Genomic DNA, 21,318 nt, shown 5'->3' on the forward strand with positions numbered 1-21,318 from the left:
TGGCATGGTTTTTAAAGTTTTGCACTTTACACTGAGCAAGAAAAAATATATAAAAATATGCAAACATATATATTAACATATACAAAATTGCTAGCACATTTAACAAAGTACATTAAACAAAGCACATTTAAACACATTTATGTCATAGTCATTTAGTACAATGTTCATTGTATGCATATATAAAATAAACGTTACAATTATATCACAATATTCTTTATATTTGTTATTTTGTCAAGTATAAATTTGTCATTTCCACAATAATAAAGTAACTTAAGCTGTAAGCAATAAGGCAAATGGTGAATTTGCAAGGTCAAACACAAAAACAACTTCAATTCACTGTGCAGAGAATATCAAGTAAATTAAGGCATAGGTTTCTACAGAAGAATGCATGCGGGGCCTTAAACTGCAAGACACATTTTATATCTAAACAGTTCCGTATACCTTTGAAGAAATATTTTAATCAAGCAAATAGATATTTTAAAAAATACAACTCTTTTTAGAAAAAAGGTTAGAATTGCTAGCCACCTATCATATTAGTACTAGAAACATTAAGATATACGCTCCCATCATGCTTTTATGTGTTTCTATTATATCAAAATTAAGGTTTAAGAAGTTAAAAGCTAGAACTAATTTTACCAATTCCCAGATTATTTCTTATAAAATCCTGCACTTAATCACTAATTTTAAATTAAAAGTCACATCTTTTAAATATTTGCTGTAATTATTGAATCAGTTGAGGTACTTGTATAAGTCCCTACAAGCAAAGCTAGGAGGTGGGTTTTCCTGAGTAAGTCAATATCTTAGACTCTCTTTCTTGTTATAGAGGTTAGTTCAGTATTGATCTTGTCTCTGGTTTATCCATAAATATATGTAAAAGTCAAGTAATAAGAAGTTGTACAATCAACATTTTTTCTTAATCATAATTCACATGAAACTATATCATTGGGACTAAAATAATATCTTTGATTAAACAGGTTCCTCTCCATTCCATTATCTTGTGTAATTATGCCCCTTGGACTTAAACAAATACAACTGTTTGTCTTTGGATATTGGTGTTAGGAGAATAATTGCACTATCTAGATCATCAGAATTCCTGGTGCCACATTTGAATTATAGCTTCCACTATTAAGGTGGTACCTAACACTACAGGGAGATAACTCTGTAAAATCAGCAGAACGTTTTAATGATGTGGTGTTGTTAAAGGAATGTTAGGCTTCTCAATGATCAAAATAAGTTTTTGTCAAACTGCTATATAACCAGTGTAATTTTTCTGATTAAACGGTTAGTTCAAATTTTTTGAAATTTTTATATTTTTGTCAGAGGGTCAAAGTAAATACTTTGTCAAAATTTTAAGAAAATTAAACGAGCCAAATTAATTTTAGCTCAGCTGTTGGGTACCACCTTAAAGGAAAGATCACAATTTGTCTAAGCTATACAGAGAGTATCAACATCAAGGAGGAACAAATTTGTGTATAGATGAGTGATAATCTGTTGTAGTACATTTTTCAAACGAGTTTCTCAAGCATTGGACAAGATAGAAGTCACAAGAGAATAGTTGGAATGCCCTCAATCCTAAATATACCTTCATGTTGATAGGACAATAAGTACATGTCATTTGCAGTTCATTTCAAAAGAAGGAGTATTCAAACTATAGTAACAGTATAAATATGACTGACTCTTGTTGTATTTCTATTTGAAACTTTTGCATTGATTGAACAATGAATGCCAAGTAAATGAGATCATGTGTTCCTGATTTATGGATTTTTCATTGGTCCTTTGCAGGTACAGGAGCTCTCAAGCTGGTCTTTCTCGTGCAATGATTGGACCCAAGACAGTATGTTCATGTTCACCAGCTATAATACTATCATATGTATCCCCTGTTTGGCCTAAAAGACGAAAATATATAAAATTATCTAGTGGTAGTTCTTTATCAATTGAAGTCACAATAGATATATACAAACATGTATCAACATTTTACCATTATATGTTTTTTTGCAAGGGTGGATTTAGGGAAGGAGGCACATTGTAGCCCCTCCCCCTGCCCCCTTTTTGTGGAAAAAAGTTGGTTGATTATAATGGGAATCACTGAATAAAATTGAAAATGGAAATGGGGAAGCATGACTGGAGCAGGCCTCGTACTAAGTAGTCACTGAACCCCCTCTTATGAAAAGTTTTATGTATGTCACTGTTCTATAATGTATAAAGAAGCTCATAAATTCCTCTAATAATTTCAGTTATCATGCAATCAGTTAAGAAATAAAAGTAAGCTTACCAAGGTGCTTCCTAAGAAATCCGAGTGTAGCTTTATTTGAGACATCAATTGCAATTTTTGGAGACAATGTGTGTCGAACATCCATAAACATACCAATTTGTTTTTTTACTAAAAATTGAAAGTCAGTAACACTTTGATGGCAGGTTCCTCTGTAAGAGAAAAGATATTGTTAGTCTGGGAATTAAAGATTTACAAAATCAGACATAACAAAAATCAACAACTGCCTAAGAGCATAAATAATTTGACAAGGATTTTTTTCATTTCTTTTTCCAAATGCAGAAGAAAAAACTTGAGGAAAAAGTGTTTTTCTTTAATTGTGCTTATAATTTGAAATGTTGAAACTAAATACAATAGGACAATTTCTTAGAGAGTTTTCTATGCTTAACTATTTCTTTGCTTGGTAATTTTAGTGAATTATGGTTGTGAGATAAAATGTTGAACTGATACTGAGAATTAAGTTTTCTTTTGCTTTAAATGGGCTTTAATTATATTGTTTAAGATGTATAGATATTTTTTTTTTCAAATGTCTACACTGTGAGTTCAACTCAACATTAAAAATTTCCAAAAGAAATATCAAATAATTCCTTAATACAAAAGCTGAGTTGTATGTAACTAGTTATGAAGGGGCAATCAATTAAAGGGCATTGCATACTACCACACAGTCTGCAAATAGAAAATAACTATCCAAAGTATTAAAATGTTTATTAACTCTTACTTAATTGTAATCATAGGTCTCTGGACCTTGGGATCTTGTTGAAGACGTTGCATTTGATCCACATTTTCTTGCCATTGAAATGTCTCCATATTAATCATCAGTACAGGCTGGGTAATGTTTTTATACATTTCTTCATTAAGAGGATGCATCCACCCATCCATCATAACTCCAACTCTAAAAGTAAAAATATTTTATTATTATTTACCTGGTTTATACAGGAATTTATGACATGCACAATGAAATTTGATTATATTTTTCAATTTTCTATGAAGACAAACATTACCTTGTCAACATTTTACAGTGTCTGTACAAAGTTTAAGGCTACTGTGGATGCATTTATTTATTTATGTGGATATCAATTTTCAGTATTGAGGAAAACTTACATTGATATAAACAAATATTAATTTTCCTGTAATAATTTGTGTTGCTTTGTACATTTTGAGATTGTTGTAAAAGTGAGAGGTTTAGCGCTATAAAGCCAGGTTCAATCCACCATTTTCTACATTTGAAAATGCTTGTCCAAGAGAGTTGTTGTTCATTTGTTTGATGTGTTTTGTATTTTGATTTAGCCATGTGATTAGGGACTTTCCAATTGAATTTTCCTCAGTATTTTTGTGATTTTACTTTTTATTAAAACAAACACAATATCATACTGTTGCTTTGTATGTGACATAGTTATCAAATCAAACACATTGATGATTGTTTATAAGACTTTGTTGTTAAAACATACAAAGTGTCATTTTGTCATTACTGTGTTATAAAAATAAACACACAGTAATTACTGTCAAATGATGTCAGACAAATTCAAACAATACACACTGTATCTTCAAAGACTTCACACATGCACACTTAGTATAGTTTATCTAAAAAGCACACAATACAGATGTGGATCAAGGAGTTTGAAAAAAGGGTTAGTGCATGGGGCCCAAACTAGTTAAAGTTTGGAGTTAAATAGGTAAAAAGTCTGAATTAACCAGAAATGTAGCAAGAAATGTAGCTTCTCAAGTAAAAAAAAAGCATAGTAAGTAGCATGGATTTTTTGTGAATACTTTTGTGAACTACCAAGTATAAGCATGATGAGATAAAACTGTTTTCCATCTACCTAACACAAGAGTTATTTCCCTTTACTATCAATATGTAGTCATTTTGTAGGGAAACTTGCACAAAATCTCTTATAAAACAGCCAAATTCAACCTGTTATACACATCTGGATAATAGACTTGTCTCATTGGCAATCATACCACATTTTCTTTTTTATATTTTGAAAAAAGTTGTTTTCTAAATCAACTGATTTTCTTTTGTTTTTGCCTTGAGTAATTCTTCTAAGTGAGTGAGTGAGGTATTTTTAGTGGAAAAGGAATACAGACCCTAACCAGTAGGAGATATTGTTAAGAAAGACGCACTGAATTATCCTGGTAAAGTCATGCATCTTCAAAATTTTCTATTATGCACAGTCTACTTACTTGAATCTTGTGTCTTTTGATAGAGCACATACAGTGGTAGAACCACCAAATGAATGCCCAACAAGTGATACTTTTGATAGATCAAATAAATTCTACAATGTAGAAACAGAAAATATTATAGTGGTACTAAACTATAGTCATTAAAATAGTCAAAGTTCCCTTATTCACAGAAAGCAATATGTTAAAAGATAAAACATTTGAGTCACAATGAAATATCAAGATAAACATTAATTGAGCCATTAGTTTTCTTGCTTTAATTATTTTATTCTATTATTTCTGGGCCCCTGTAGCTATTTTACTATGTGGTATGTGCTTTGCTCATTGTTGAAGGCTGTACAGTGACCTATAGTTGTTAATTTCTGTGTCATTTGGTCTCTTGTGGAGAATTTTTTCATTAGTAATCATAACACATCTTCTTATATTTCTAATTACAATTGGATACTGTATACAACTAAACCTATCATTGGTACCTTATTGTATAGAATATCTTACATTTTCAAATACTAATTACAATTATAAAAAAATTTGAATCAACTAAAAGAAACAGTATAAAATTGTGATTTATTCATAAATTATATTAGTTGTTTGTGGGATTTTTTAATGGGTTAAGATATGACAAACTCTGGTCGCCCTATGTCCCCCATGGGATGAAGTGGATGAAGTCAAGTAAGTCATATGACAAACTCTGAGTTGAAGGCACAGCCCCATATCATTAATATGAACACTGTGACATTTTAAGTATAGGATAAATTAGACAATTTAAGCAAAATTCCACAAAAAAAATAATAAATTAGTTAGATAATGATTTAAGAACCCATCCATATTTGAATTATTATTATTATATTGATGTTTTGTGAGGCGACTTTCCTGGTACGGAACTTGCGCCATATTTCAATATAGAAATGTATGTCCTTTATACTGTTGCTTTTCTCATGTGACGCTGGTAAGGATAGAAATGTATCTCCTTTATACTGTTGCTTTTCTCATGTGACGCTGGTAAGGATAGAAATGTATCTCCTTTATACTGTTGCTTTTCTCATGTGACGCTGGTAAGGATAGAAATGTATGTCCTTTATACTGTTGCTTTTCTCATGTGACGCTGGTAAGGATAGAAATGTATCTCCTTTATACTGTTGCTTTTCTCATGTGACGCTTGTAAGGATAGAAATGTGTGTCCTTTATACTGTTGCTTTTCTCATGTGACGCTGGTAAGGATAGAAATGTATGTCCTTTATACTGTTGCTTTTCTCATGTGACGCTGGTAAGGATAGAAATGTATCTCCTTTATACTGTTGCTTTTCTCATGTGACGCTGGTAAGGATAGAAATGTATGTCCTTTATACTGTTGCTTTTCTCATGTGACGCTGGTAAGGATAGAAATGTATCTCCTTTATACTGTTGCTTTTCTCATGTGACGCTGGTAAGGATAGAAATGTATGTCCTTTATACTTTTGCTTTTCTCATGTGACGCTGGTAAGGATCAGACTTATGTAGAACACATTTCTATCACTACCTGTGTCGCCTTCCAGTATAAACACTAATAATAATATATTTTAATGTTTTAAATAATCAAATACTTACTTTAAACAGTTTAAGATTGAAATTTCCACCAAGTTGATTTAGTATTGTTACTCCATTATCCAGATCTGTTAATACATTCAGTGCTCGTGTACATTCCTCAGCTCTTGTATACACCTTAGTTTATAAAAAATATAAGTAAACTAACGTTTAATTTTTATTCAATTTAAACCTCAATTCTGGCACATATGGCATAGTTTAAAAGGAGACCATTTTCATTTTTTGTCCAATCTTTTAAATGAATAAATGTGCATTGTGTAAATGCATTAAAAATCGAATAATACAAATCACATTTATTTAGCTTTTCTATGTTTTAGTTTCAATTTCGAAAAAGCATGTTCCATATCAAGTTGGTGTTTTGTGTTTGAAAAAAATCATATATGAAAAATTCTGTTCTCGTGGTAAAGCTCATTGACACTGTATGATGGTAAAGCTCACCTGTTTGTTTCTACTTTCATAATCATCCCATCGAGGAGGTGAAAAATCAAATGGCATCCATTCTTCAGTATAACTATGTGTTCTGTGCATCTGACTACTGTTACTATTAGATACATTTACTGTACTTTTGATGTCCTCTTTGAGTTGAAAGGTCATGGATGCTGAACCATCCCTGTTAGAAAAAATAAATTAGTACATGTATGCATCTTTCATATTTACAAAGTGTATGATCACTGTGTGAATATTGAACTTCTTAAAGGAGTTTGTCCAGACTTTAAGTGTAGATATTTGACGCTAACTATATTATTTATTAGTTTTCAAGGACTCGGAGCAAAGTTCAGTTTGACATATATTGTATAGACACTCAGTTTTTTTATTACAACAGTGTATACCGAGATGCCTTTTAATTTTTTAATGCACTATGGTTATATTTACCCATATCACCTTTTATTCAAAGCATTAGCATTATGGATTGCAGTTAGTGTAAAGCATTAATTCATATTTGATGAGCTTCATCTTTTCCTAACAAGTCATGATATTTATACATATACATTGTAATAAATTATTTTCTATGAAACCATTTCAGCCAAACAAAATAAGCAGAATGATTAGCCTTATCTCACTTTTCATAATAGTGTTTTCATAGAGTTTATAAATTCCTCACTGAAGATGTTGTATTTATTTTACACCAGAGGGTTCAAATGAAAAAAAAATGAAAGACAAGTAAAGTTCAAATTCAGATTGAAGTTTGATTATTAAGATCAGAACATCTTGACCTCAAATAACCCTTCTCAGAACATCTTGACCCCAAATAACCTCCTCAGAACATCATCACCCCAAATATTTTCCTTGTTATTAATAATTATTATATTGAGGGGAAATAGGTGATTTTAAGTTTTAAAAGGTTATTTGTGTAGCTGTACTTGAACATGACTTGTGCAATTCATTATGTTCACCCATGTGTGAAAGCTTATTTCAATGTTTTTTTTTATTTCCTGATCTGGTCACACATGAAGTACTTAAAGTTTTACTTAAATTAACAATGTTGAGTTGACCTCCCAAAGTTTAGTTCTGATCTGTCAAATTAGCTAACTTGACAGAAAAGAAATTCAAATGATTTTTAATCCCTTTTTATTTTCACAAATGCTTAGTGGTTCTTTAATTTTGATTATCGGCAAACCATGAGAAATATAAATTTCTTCAGAGTGAGCCCTTCAACCCTAATTCAATGCACTCCATTACATTTCTATACATTTTATTCATATATTTTTGTCATGTGGTGCTTTTAAAGCCCAAATTAACCTCCATGCATGATAGAGTTTACACATAATATTTTGGGTATAAAATCTGTTTACTAGTCTTAATCTGGTAACTAATGTAAAAGTTACCATAAACAGACATATTTAGAGTTTGACATCATACATATACTTGATACTCTTTTATTAATGAAGGCCATATGTTGACCTCAAGATGTCTTTTAATTTTTATATGTCAATAATTACATTAGATGTATGTTTCATTATAATACGTTATTCTGATTGGCCAACTGCACATCTCGTGCTATTCCTGAAACAATTGTATTAGACAATAACATTTATCATTCATGATGACACGAGGTCCCACAATAAAGTGCACAGGTAAATTAAATGAAAACTTGATAAAAATCGTGTTTTCATGATTCTAGCTAAAAAAAATGTAATTATAAGTATTGAATGCTTCTTTTTGTAACTTTATAGGGTTTTAAAAGCGTTGACCGTGCACACATTTTTAGTATAAAGCGCTTCCGCGCTTCATACAAAATGTACTTCAGTCAACGCTTTTACACCCCAATAAATTTACAAAAAGCAGCATTCAATTCTTAATTGTATTGCTGTGTCCATGAAGCATACTCAACACATATTATTATGTTTATATTTTTGCTTAATTTTTCAGAGATATTCAATATGCTTTAATATGACTCATTAATGTATTCAAATACAGTGTTATATGACATATTACAGTGGCGGATCCAGGGGGGGGGTTCCGGGGGTGCGCACCCCCCCTTTATTTTTGCCGATCAATGCATTTGTATCGGGACATATGTTTTGCACCCCCCCTTTGCCCTGGGTGCCCTGGGTTAGCACCCCCCTTTTGAAAATTCCTGCATCCGCCCCTGTATTACAAACAATATTAACACTATGCATAAATAACAATAGATGTACATGTAAGTTACAGATAACACCTTTTTCTGTATTTAATTGTATCTCATAGATAATGGTCATGTTGCCATGGTTTCATCATACCTGTGTTCAACAGCTGCCACAATATAACCCTGAGAAGCCAGTTCACAGCAGACGGTGGTGTTACATGTTCTGTTACCACCAATACCATGAGAGAATATCACCACTGGGTACCGTTTACCAGGGAGGGGATAGTGCTGCCACAGTGCAGGTACATAGACATCACCTACAAAAACAAAATATATTTTAAAAGACATAATTTCTAAATAAAACAAATGTTTCTTAATAGAAAAGTGTAACCAGGAATAGTCTTCAGGTGCGCTAAAACATTATGTTAGACCTCTATTTTATTTTGCTTATGAAATACTAACTTAACATACTAGGCAACAAATTTAGAACGGATATATACATGATGCAGCTGACCTGTTAGAATTAAGTCAGTTTTTTAAATTATAATGCATGAATTTTTTCCCCAATATATTGAATATAGATCTTAACAATTACAATTAGTGTATTTGGCACCAGTATACAAACCTCCCATCCAATTAAACATTTTCCCAAGCACTGACTTTGAGCGTCTGATAAAATATGCATATCCATTTCCATACTGTTTCCTTGGCAACCACAATGGCCACTGCTTGTCACGTTTCTGAAGAAAATAATGATAAAAAAAATAATGTAATTATATAACACTTTAGTATATATATTTTCTTCTGCTCAATATTCAGAAATTGTTCTAAAACTATGGGATCTACTCACCTGGGCAAAGTAGACTTTAGATGATTTGGCTATTATCTTTACATACTTTTGGGTAAAACATTTGTATAGTAACTTTACAAATCCTTTGTTCAAGCTCTTTAATTGTTTCAGCTCTGAGCTTCCATGATGTAGGTAAAAACAGAAAAAAATCTAAGATGGATTAAATTTAAAGTGTTGTTATCATTTGTTAAGTGTTCTGTCAGTCAAAAAGGTATTATTTTAGTGCTGTCCTTATACTCTTATATTTTGGAAGTAAAAGAAGAGGAAATGGACTAATAACCTGCAATATTTATATTCTTTCAATGTCTAGATCTCCAAAAATGAAAATGGTTTTATGATATCTTCTATTTATTATAAGATATATACATTTTTTATTAAAAGATATATATTGAATATTAAGAGAATTTAAAAGATACTTATATTTCATACTATCATAGGCAAATATAGGGGTCCAGTTATGCCACCTCCCTCCCTCTCCCTCCCTCTAATGCAGCTTAATTTATGATTAATCCAGACCACAGGCGCTTGGGTATGTGATACAGATATTTTTTTATTTTTTGTTGTTGATTAAAATATATACATTTTTCTATATTTATAATACATATCTATCACTTCTGTGCATGTCTCACCTAGTTTCGAGTGATTTAAACGATTTTGAAAAAAAAAACAATTTGTTTCTTAGTATGGATAGTAAAATTGGGGGTTTTCTCCTAGTGAGTCGTTTAAATAGATATGTATGGCAAGCCGTTTTACTATTTATTCAAATTTCAAGATATTTCCTATAATATATAAGATATCTTATATAATTTATAAGATATCTTATATAGTTTATAAGATATCTCATATAGTTTATAAGATATCTTATATAGTTTATGAGATATCTTATAAAGACAATTATATAGGATTTCTGAAGATATCTTATGAACTATATGAGATATTTTATAAACAATAGAAGATATCTTATAAACTATAGAAGATATCTTATAAACTATAGAAGATATCTTATAAACTATATAAGATATCTTATAAAGTTTATGAGATATCTTATAAAGTTTATGAGATATCTTATAAAGTTTATGAGATATCTTGAAGTAAGAATAAATAGCAAAACGGCTTGCCATAGTTATGCTAATCTGAATATAGAAAAATGAATATTTTAATCAACCAAAAACTTTTTTTTTATCTGTATCATATACCCAAGCGCCTGTGATCCAGAAGTCTGAAGTCTCATACATATTTAAAAAAATATCCATTTCTTTTCATGGGATATATCAAGCTTAACCCCAGACTATTAGGTCAAGCTTATAATAAGAATGGTGTTCACTTACTCCCAAATAAAAAATAATTTACAAAACCAGCTGTATAAAATAGCCCTCACATCTTTTAAAGGTTAAATATGAACAACTATTAACATATTTTGCAACTGAATGGCAACTTATATTTGCGTCAATTACATAGAAAAACTTTTGTATGACATACGCCTAAACTTTATGGTACACTTCATCCTCAAATTGCTGGTTTAAATATGTATAATAGACTATACCAGTTATTTGAAGTTCCCATATTTAACATGTTTAAATATCATGAATATAATGTATTTCAATTATACATTCGATTTACTTGACAGTTACAGCACAAAGTTTTGATTACTAACAATGCATTTCAATGCATCTTACTTCACCTATTTTGCGACCGTTTCTTTCAATGAGGCTATATATAATATCTAGTATGTTCCTAACTACCATCCCTCCTTTACAGCCCCAGAATAAGTCAGCAATTCCCAATATACAAAAGTAAATTGCTGAGGCAACATCACAAATCTTGACAAAACACGAGATGAGGACGTTTTTTATTGGTGATATTGCTGAGGCAACACCACAAATTTTGACAAAACACGAGAGGAGGACGGTTTTAGTTGTGATATTGCTGAGGCAACACCACAAATTTTGACAGAACACAAGAGGAGGACGGTTTTAGTTGTGATATTGCTGAGGCAACACCACAAAATTTGACAGAACACGAGAGAAGGACGATTTTAGTCGTGATATTGCTGAGGCAACACCAACAATCTTGACAGTCTAACACGAGATAAGGACGTTTCTCATTGGTGATATTGCTGAGGCAACACCACAAATCTTGACAAAACACGAGAGGAGGACGGTTTTAGTTGTGATATTGCTGAGGCAACACCACAAATTTTGACAGAACACAAGAGGAGAACGGTTTCAGTTGTGATATTGCTGATGCAACACCACAAATCTTGACAAAACACGAGAGAAGGACGATTTTAGTGGTGATATTGCTGAGGCAACACCACAAACCTTGACAGAACACGAGAATGGCACGGTTTTAGTGGTGATATTGCTGAGGCAACACCACAAATTTACAGTGCACGAGAAAAGACAGTTTTAGTGGTGATATTGCTGAGGCAACACCACAAATCTTGACAGTGCACGAGAAAGGACAGTTTTAGTGGTGATATTGCTGAGGCAACACCACAAATATTGACAGAACACGAGAGGAGTACGGTTTTATTGGTGATATTGCTGAGGCAACACCACAAATCTTGACGGACCATGAGAGGAGGACGGTTGTAGTTGTAATATTGCTAATGCAGCACCACAAATCTTGACAAAAACACGAGAGGAGGACGGTTTTAGTGGTGATATTGCTGAGGCAACACCAAAAATCTTGACAGTCTAACACGAGATGAGGACTTTTTTATTGGTGATATTGCTAAGGCAACACCACAAGTCTTGACAGAACACGAGAGGAGGACGGGTTTTATTGGTGATATTGCTGAGGCAACACCACAAATCTTGATGGAACATGAGAGGAGGACGGTTGTAGTTGTAATATTGCTGATGCAGCACCACAAATCTTGACAAAAACACGAGAGGAGGACGGTTTTAGTGGTGATATTGCTGAGGCAACACCAAAAATCTTGACAGTCTAACACGAGATGAGGACTTTTTTTATTGGTGATATTGCTAAGGCAACACCACAAATCTTGACAGAACACGAGAGGAGGACGGGTTTTATTGGTGATATTGCTAAGGCAACACCACAAATCTTGACAGAACACAAGAGGAGGACAGTTTTATTGGTGATATTGCTAAGGCAACACCACAAATCTTGACAAAACACGAGAGGAGGACGGTTTTAGTGATGATATTGCTGAGGCAACACCAACAATCTTGACAGTCTAACACGAGATGAGGACTGTTTTTATTGGTGATATTGCTAAGGCAACACCAGAAATCTTGACAGAACACGAGAGGATGACGGGTTTTATTGGTGATATTGCTAAGGCAACATCACAAATCTTGACAGAACACAAGAGGAGGACAGTTTTAGTGGTGATATTGCTGAGGCAACACCACACATCGTTACAGAATACGAGTGGAGGACGGTTTAAAGGTGGTACGTGCATAATGTAAATAATTGATTCGATTTTTGTTCCTTAATCTTGAAATTCGTGGACTTTTTTCTCGTATTTATCACTAAATGAAAAATTATTTTCTTGTGGTGATATTAATTCAAAAGTCACGGATCAATCTTATCGCTACAAATACAAATATCTTTACTATAAATCAATATAATTTATAAATATAGCACTTCAAAAGCCTTTATCTTACTATATATAATTTACTCTGAAGATTTTAAGACCTTAGTAATTAATGAAGTTCAAAAGGAAAAAAATATATATACCACATTTTAATTTCTTTGAAAATAGAAGAGTCCATTAAGAGTTCAGTTTATGAGAATCCTTAATTGTTACTGTCGTCTTCATGCCATTATTATTCATGTGAATTCCGTAGAGGTATATTCAATGAAAGTCAAGTATAACCATTTAAATTACATAAAAGTATACTTAAAACAGAATAGTTCAGGTCAAGTCATTATTCCCTGTGGGTTTTTTCCGCCCATCTAGTCAATATGAGTGTTGGTCGATATAATAGGACTTTGAATAGTCCTATGTTTAATTTCTGATACTTGTGCTTCTTTTTTTTTTTTTTTTTTAGAATTTCCTTATTTTAGCTACACTAAAAAATATTACCATAAAAAATGCAGTACCTGCAGTATACAGTTTATGACATATATTTTTAAAAAAATATTACATAGTTTCAAGCACGAAGCTGTGGTTATCTATATATTGTAAATGGTCACTTTAACCTCTGTCATATCGAAGTCCGCAGAAAACACATATAAGAGTTAAATATAGATTTAAAGGGAAAATGGGAAGTACAAAATTTGTTGAATCATTATAAGATTTAATAATAATATTTAAAACGCTCATATCAACTACAAGTAGTAAAACTGGGGTAACAAACAAACACGAGTCGTTAGTTTCAATATTCTGTTTAACTGGACCTTGGTACACATGGCATATGTAAAGAAATGAATCGTCATCTAAATTTATATGTATTAAATTAATATATAACATTAAGTAATACTTTGCAAGTCCAACAAAACATGTCTTACATAGAGGCTTTATTAGAAATATGTCGGTGAGACGAACTGAACCAAAGGTTTGCTTGATATATTTTAATTGATAAATACTTGTGTATGCAATCTTTTAAAGGCAGAGGGAAATGTGTATACAACCAAATAAAAGGTATATAAATCCTTATCAATAGTACTTTTACTCCAACGTACATCTCATTAATTCCTTAGTGATATTCTAATATTTGAAATCGATCCGCTGACAAACCAAAACATGTTTTTGAAACCATGGAAGCATTGCGGCTTTTACCCAATCTTGTTTATGAAATCATGCAAGATCATCTTTACTGTACATTGTACACGAAACCAGGCAAGCATCATCTTTACTCAGCATTGTACACGAAACCAGACAAGCATCATCTTTAACCTATATTGTCTGTGAAATCAGGCAAGCATCGTGTGTACCCTATACGGTATTGTTCATGAAACCATGTACGCATCTTATTTTCCCTGCATTGTCCATTAAACCATACAATTATCAATGTATTCGTTACCCTATACTGTCAATGAAACCAGACAAGCATTGTCTATGAAACAATACAATCCTGCAGGCATCAGTTTTACCTTATATAGCCGATGAAACCATTGAACCTTCGTATATATCCTATATATTATTCATGAAAAAATGCAACCATCGTCTTTATCCTGCATTGTTTGTGAGATAATACAACCATCGTCTTTACCCTGCATTGTTCATGAAATAATGCAATCCTCGTCTTTGCACTGCATTATTCATGAAATATAAATGCTATCATCATCGTCTTTACCCTGCATTGTCCATGAAATAATGCAATCGTAGTCTTTACCCTGCAATGATCATGAAATAATGCAATCATCGTCTTTACCCTGCATTGTCCATGAAATAATGCAACCATCGTCTTTACCCTGCATTGTTCATGTAATAATGCAACCATCGTCTTTACCCTGCATTGTTCATGTAATAATGCAACCATCGTCTTTACCCTGCATTGTTCATGTAATAATGCAACCATCGTCTTTACCCTGCATTGTTCATGTAATAATGCAACCATCGTCTTTACCCTGCATTGTTTATGAAATATAAATGCTATCATCATCGTCTTTACCCTGTATTGTTCATGTAATCAGGTAATAATGCAACCATCGTCTTTACCCTGTATTGTTTGTAATAATGCAACCATTGTCTTTACCCTGCATTGTTCATGTAATAATGCAACCATCGTCTTTACCCTGCATTGTTCATGAAATATAAATGCTATCATCATCGTCTTTACCCTGTATTGTCCATGAAATAATGCAACCATCGTCTTTACCCTACATTGTTCATGTAATAACGCAACCATCGTCTTTATCCTACATTGTTCATGTAATAACGCAACCATCTAATAATGCAACCATCGTCTTTACCCTGCATTGATCATGTAATAATGCAACCATCGTCTTTACCCTGCATTGTTCATGTAATAATGCAACCATCGTCTTTACCCTACATTGTTCATGTAATAATGCAACCATCGTCTTTACCCTGCATTGTTCATGTAATAATGCAACCATCGTCTTTACCCTACATTGTTCATGTAATAATGCAACCATCGTCTTTACCCTGCATTGTTCATGTAATAATGCAACCATCGTCTTTACCCTGCATTGTTCATGTAATAATGCAACCATTGTCTTTATCCTGCATTGTTCATGTAATAATGCAACCATCGTCTTTACCCTGCATTGTCCATGAAATAATGCAACGGTCGTCATTAACCTGCATTGTTCATGAAATAATGCAACCATTGTCTTTACCCTCCTTTATTCATGGAATTATGCAACCATTGTTTTCAGGCATAGGTTACCTTAGCTGTATTTGGAAACACTTTTAGGAATTTTGGATCTCAATGCTCTTCAACTTTGTACTTTATTTGGCTTTTTTTTTTGTTTTTTAACTTTTTTGGATTCGAGCGCCACTGATGAGTCTTTTGTAGACGAAACGAGCGTCTGGCGTATAAACAAAATTCAGTCCTGGTATCTATGATGAGTTTATTTACTTTACCCTGCATTGTTCATTGGATTTTGCAACCATCGTATTTACCCTTTATTGCCTTTTTAACTTTTAGGGATTCGAGCCTCACTGATGAGTCTTTTGTAGACGAAACGCGCGTCTGGCGTAAATACAAAATTTAATCGTGTTATCTATGATGTTTTTATTTACTTTACCCTTTATTGTCTATGAAACCATACAAGCATCGTCTTTATCCGGTATCTGGCAAAAACAGTATAGTAATGGAAAGCAAACGTTCGTACGGTCAACTATGTATAATGCAAAAGGATGCAATCGAGGGTGATTGTATAAACTTATGAAACTTGATTTTGAAATAAACAGCAGTTAAATGGAATTAAAAATATGAATTATTTATCTTACAAAGGCATTTTTTCTGTTTCATCGATATCACTTCCATGAAAAGTCACACAGCAAGATTGATTTTGTATTCATATTTGATAGGCCTACGCCCTTGATATAGAAAACATGTAGGGAAATAAATAATTCATTGCTCAGAAAAAAAAACACCCTTCTAAAATGAAACGTTTCACGAAAAATGTAATAAGATTTTATTCAATCAAAGTTAACTAACTTTATAGTCGAAGTTTTCTTTAACCGTTAATAGAGAGCAGAAATGCCTTTTACCGCCAGTCGTCAAATTATCATTTTCGGCTACTGTTAGCGTCAAATGGGTCAAAATCTTTAATTGTTTTTACATAGGCGGTAATGGTAACGTTTTTTCCTGTAGCTCAGTCCATATCGTAAACTTGGATATGTATGATAGCTCGTTTCGAAGCTGTGACATTTTCACATATGTGGTTAAATTTTCGGGGTACGAAGTGAGATTACTTTTTCCGTAAATTAGCATACCCCGAAAATCCTTTTGTGATGCGGCTGCTCTTTGTGGTAAAATATCCCCTTTTTAACACAATAAGTTCTTTGAAAATTTAATACTTTGAACACATTTAATAGATCCATAGTTTTTACACATTTATTCTATGTTCCTCTACTTTCCTAATCACCACAAATGGTTAAGTTCAGTCATTTGTAAAAAAAAAAAATAGAAACATGTCCAATATCACTACACAGAGATTTTTTCTTTACACGTGACTTTTGAGTTCCTCATTTCGAGGCGCGTTCCTCATTTCGAGGCGCATTAGGGATGTTGTCCCAAATACTTGAAATGTAATCGTACTTCGTTAAAATCTAATGTCATTATCGTGATTCGAAAAATATCTAATAATTATCATGATTAGTCGTTACCGTTATTTTTTAAGAGAAAAAAGTGATTCGTCAAAATAAGTCGATTTTTTTATCGTCTTAAAACAGATGTATATTTTATCGTCATGCACCACGAATTATCGTCGATGTCATTTCTTTTGGGTGCTGGAATTATACGTTTTCTCCACCATGGAACGAAAGCAGAAGGGAGAATCGCCAAATGGAAACCAACGAATTGAGACGGTGTGCCGATTGAAACTTTGATGTTAAAGAATTCCTTTTGAGTCAAATAGTACACCCAACATGCATACGTAAACTAACTAACGAAACTAGGAAGTTTATGATCATATCGAATGGGGTTTAAAATACAAATAAAGCCGATTTCTGCAAAAACAATTGAATTGTCAGAATAGATATCGTTGTGTTTACCGAGTCACTCTGTAATCAGTAATCATGTCGTCTTACAAACATGTACTTAGTTAAACTTATTTCTTAATCAACAAGAGGGTGGATTTTATCATGTAGACATTATAACATAAGTCTTTCGTTTTTTTGATAAAACAAATTCAAACTGATATCACTGGGTGTTCTAGTAATAAGTATTATACCAAATGTGGTTACACGTCATAACAACCAATACATGTATGTTTATTATGTTCTCTTAGTATACAGTATGTAGGAGGCGGCAAATAGTTGCGGTCTTTGAGTGGTCCACGTTTTAATTTACATTAATTTATTTGAACAAGAGAGACAATTTCCTTTTGCCCTGCTGGTTTGTGAAAGTAAAACAACAATTGAAAATAACAGAATACAAGGTTACTGAATACTGAATTTACTAAACCTGCACAGTTTTAAATATGTATACATCTTACCAAATGTCAAGTTTGAACTATTAACCCATCGAGATTAACCCTACTCGATCTAAAAATCTGAATGCGTGGGAGAAATGTAATCTGCGGTTGAACATGTTTAAAGAATGTATTTAGATATTAAAACTTATGAATTTGAATCTGCTTCGCAAACTCCATATCGAGTTTAGCTGTAAAATATGCTAACTCAACATGGTGACAAAACACGAAAAAATAATATGTATGTTGTGTAAAGATCTATAACTTGAACAAATCTGATAGTCATGATCAATAGTGTAGCTATCATATTTTTTTTTTTATCGAAATTTTACAAAGTTACATGATAAATGATTATACGTGGGCATAAAAAAAAACAATATCAAGCCGGAAAGGTGTATACATGTAAACTTTGGACGTGAATACATTGTATTGATGCAAAAATTATCAGGGTGGGTCGGTGAATTTTCATTCATTACAAGTATTTGGGCGTATCTCATCTTTACAACAAAAGAATGTAACAATTTTAACTTAACACGACGTCTTTTATAAACATAAAATGTGTTTTCATATTTACGTGTGACAATACGTTATGAATATATTTTATTTGATATTATTAGAATTGCTGCAAGCTAAATATGAAATCATTGACATTTGACATATTTGAGGAAAATTGAAATATTCAGAAATGTTGTCAAAATGATATCAGTAAGAGTTACAATTTAACATATAAATGGTGTGTAACTGTTTTCAAGTGTAACCTATGTAATGTTCACTAACACCAATGCTCTAAGTAAAAACTTTAAAGGACGTAATACATGTAAGAGATATGCAAGATAGCCCGACAGGGTATAATGTGTCTAATCATATTACACTATTATATTATAATTAATGTAATATGACAACTTTTAATAATTTAGAAGGAAGTCTTTCGTGAGTTTGACCTTATTTCAGGACAACCATGATAAATGCATAATTGGTGTAAATGTACAAAAAATGTATTTTACACGTTGCTGTAAAGTCAGAATACCAACTTTGTAAACTAAATTAGACTGCAAATGTTAAATAGGCTTAAAGTTAGATATGTTAGACTCAATACCTCATATCTTATTGAACATTCAAAATTGTATGTAGGTTTCTCAAAATCACACCTAATTCTTTGAAACTCGAATAATTGAACAAACATGACAAAGTGGGAATGAATGCCAATGAGACAAAACTTGAAAAAACACAGGTACTAGAACTTTGGTTTTTCGTTCTCACTTAATTTCTTTAAGAAACTATTAATTCGATAGATACCAAACTCGTTAGTATTGTTATTTTTGTTAATATACGTTAATTTTCCCACATCTTATTCATTTTTAAATTCATATGTATTTTTTAGTTTCAGTGCAAGGACTCGCTAAGGAATTAATTAAATTGTTGTTCTTATAATTTATCTATCAAGAAACAATATTACTATATATGAACCATTTATCGACAGTTATAAATCTTTTCCAGAACTTTATTGTTTGTTCAAGGTTCAGAGTGTTAAAAGAACAATGACATTTAGACAACTTTTAATATTATCTATCTTACACATGTGAAATATGTTTCCAATCATAGTCATGACAGTGCATATTTTGCAGGTATAGAATAGACAAACCAAAACATATTCTATCTGATTATGAAAATGTATGTGGTGTCATGGAATAAAAGATCCTTTATAATTTCCAGCTAAAGAAATATTCTGGAAAATTATTTCGGAAGTACTTTGGTATTTGTTGCTAACCTTAGTATAGAATATTTGTTGCCAACTTGAGTATAGAATATTTGTTCCAACAGGGAACGATAGTATAGAATTGCATTGTATATAACAAAGTTTTTAGCCAAATTTTATCATGTTTTATATCAGATCAAGGAACAGATATACAGTGTCAATGGTACTTATATATTATGCATCAAATTGCCAAGAGTTTATCCTGTTTGCCGAGGTGAATCCAGCTTTGGCAAAGAAGGGAAGGGACCAGTTGCAACAATTGTACATGCTGAATGTTCCGTTACTTCTAAGTAAGTTACCCCCCCCCCCCCCAAAAAAAAAAAACGCATCTAATGCAATTGTTGAAATGAATTAGATTAGGATGAGAACTATAACGATTTTGAACTATAAAATGAATAAAATCGCATTAGTTATTAAATTAGCATTAAATTGTTGACATGCCAGTTATACATACTGCGTTAGCAATTGTAACTTGAAGTGTTTAGACTTTTTAGACTTTGTACTAATGATTCATGAAACTTTGACCAATAAAATATGCAAAGTAATTTTTTTTGGCAGAATACTCAAATCGCTTAGATGTTAATTTTTGATTACTGGTTTTTAAATGAAATAATTTTAAAAATGCAGAGATACTCTCGTATGTATAAGGGAACCCCCTTTTTTAAAGGGAATTTAAATTTATCCTTTAATGCACTTTTATACTAAATCTAGATGATTACCTATAGAGGTAAAGTTTGACAACCACGTGTTGCTGTTTAGCTAAGATACCCGATATCCAACTTATCCAACAAGTTTCCTAAATTGATTCTATAAGCATGATAAGTATGCATGAATATATCTGAATAAGTATAAGGTTATGCATAAGATTTTGTGGATTTTGTTTACATTTTTGTTAAATAGAGTATAAACTTACGTATATATCTGTCTTTTCAATAGGGTAATACAACCGGAAGAAAGATCCCTTTTCAGAATGGTCACACATAATATCCAGGCATCCTACAGAGTAGTCTCCTGTTCCAATAGGGAGATGTCTCCTTATCTTCTCCTTTTCCTTATCTTTTGGTTTAAAAAAACTGTCATTTCGTCTGAGGGTCTTGAATTCCAGTGAACAATCACTTTGTGATTTATGTAGCCCCTGTTGTGAGAAACATTGATGAAATATGGAATCGGAATTCATTCCCTAAGCAGTTGACACCGGCTGTATTCCCTTTTGTCTCCGTATGGATTTCAGATACTAGGATTTCACAACTCCATTCATATCTCCTGTATGGATATATGTTTACTACGTACACACGGTACATTTGTCATAACAAACCACACTTAGTTACCATGCATGATTGAATGTTTAAAATCTATCGGTGTTTACCTGTTACAAGAAAGTAAAGAAATATAATTTACCTGCAATTATTTACAGATCTTACTGTGACACCGTTAAAAGACCACAGACTAACTTTGATCAAATCGATAGAGATTAACGCGACACTACTCCCTGTTGGGTGTGTTCAGTCGGAACTAATACACGTACATAACTC

At 32.2% G+C, this 21,318-nt stretch overlaps 1 protein-coding gene across 1 annotated transcript; it reads right to left on the bottom strand.

Annotated features, from left to right (window-relative positions):
* Positions 1-1,468: 1,468 nt before the first annotated feature.
* On the bottom strand, positions 1,469-21,103 carry LOC143054104 (platelet-activating factor acetylhydrolase-like). The gene is made up of 9 exons (XM_076227001.1): positions 20,700-21,103; positions 9,220-9,334; positions 8,749-8,911; positions 6,467-6,638; positions 6,032-6,145; positions 4,451-4,542; positions 2,988-3,161; positions 2,273-2,421; positions 1,469-1,886 (listed from the first exon to the last, which is right to left on the bottom strand). The coding sequence occupies exons 1-9, from the start codon at positions 20,961-20,963 to the stop codon at positions 1,795-1,797; spliced, it is 1,335 nt and encodes a 444-aa protein (XP_076083116.1). The 5' UTR covers positions 20,964-21,103; the 3' UTR covers positions 1,469-1,794.
* Between the last annotated feature and the right edge of the window lie 215 nt (positions 21,104-21,318).

Source organism: Mytilus galloprovincialis, chromosome 12, assembly GCF_965363235.1.
Source record: "Mytilus galloprovincialis chromosome 12, xbMytGall1.hap1.1, whole genome shotgun sequence".
NCBI lineage: Eukaryota > Metazoa > Mollusca > Bivalvia > Mytilida > Mytilidae > Mytilus > Mytilus galloprovincialis.

Excerpts from the sequence above, each read along its gene's own strand:
- LOC143054104 (XM_076227001.1), bottom strand. The coding sequence starts at position 20,963 with ATGAATTCCGATTCCATATTTCATCAATGTTTCTCACAACAGGGGCTA. Across the intron at positions 9,335-20,699 it reads TTGAAAAGACAGATATATAC|AAACGTGACAAGCAGTGGCC; the intron begins GTAAGTTTATAC and ends TATTTTCTTCAG. Across the intron at positions 1,887-2,272 it reads ATTTCTTAGGAAGCACCTTG|GCCAAACAGGGGATACATAT; the intron begins GTAAGCTTACTT and ends TTCGTCTTTTAG.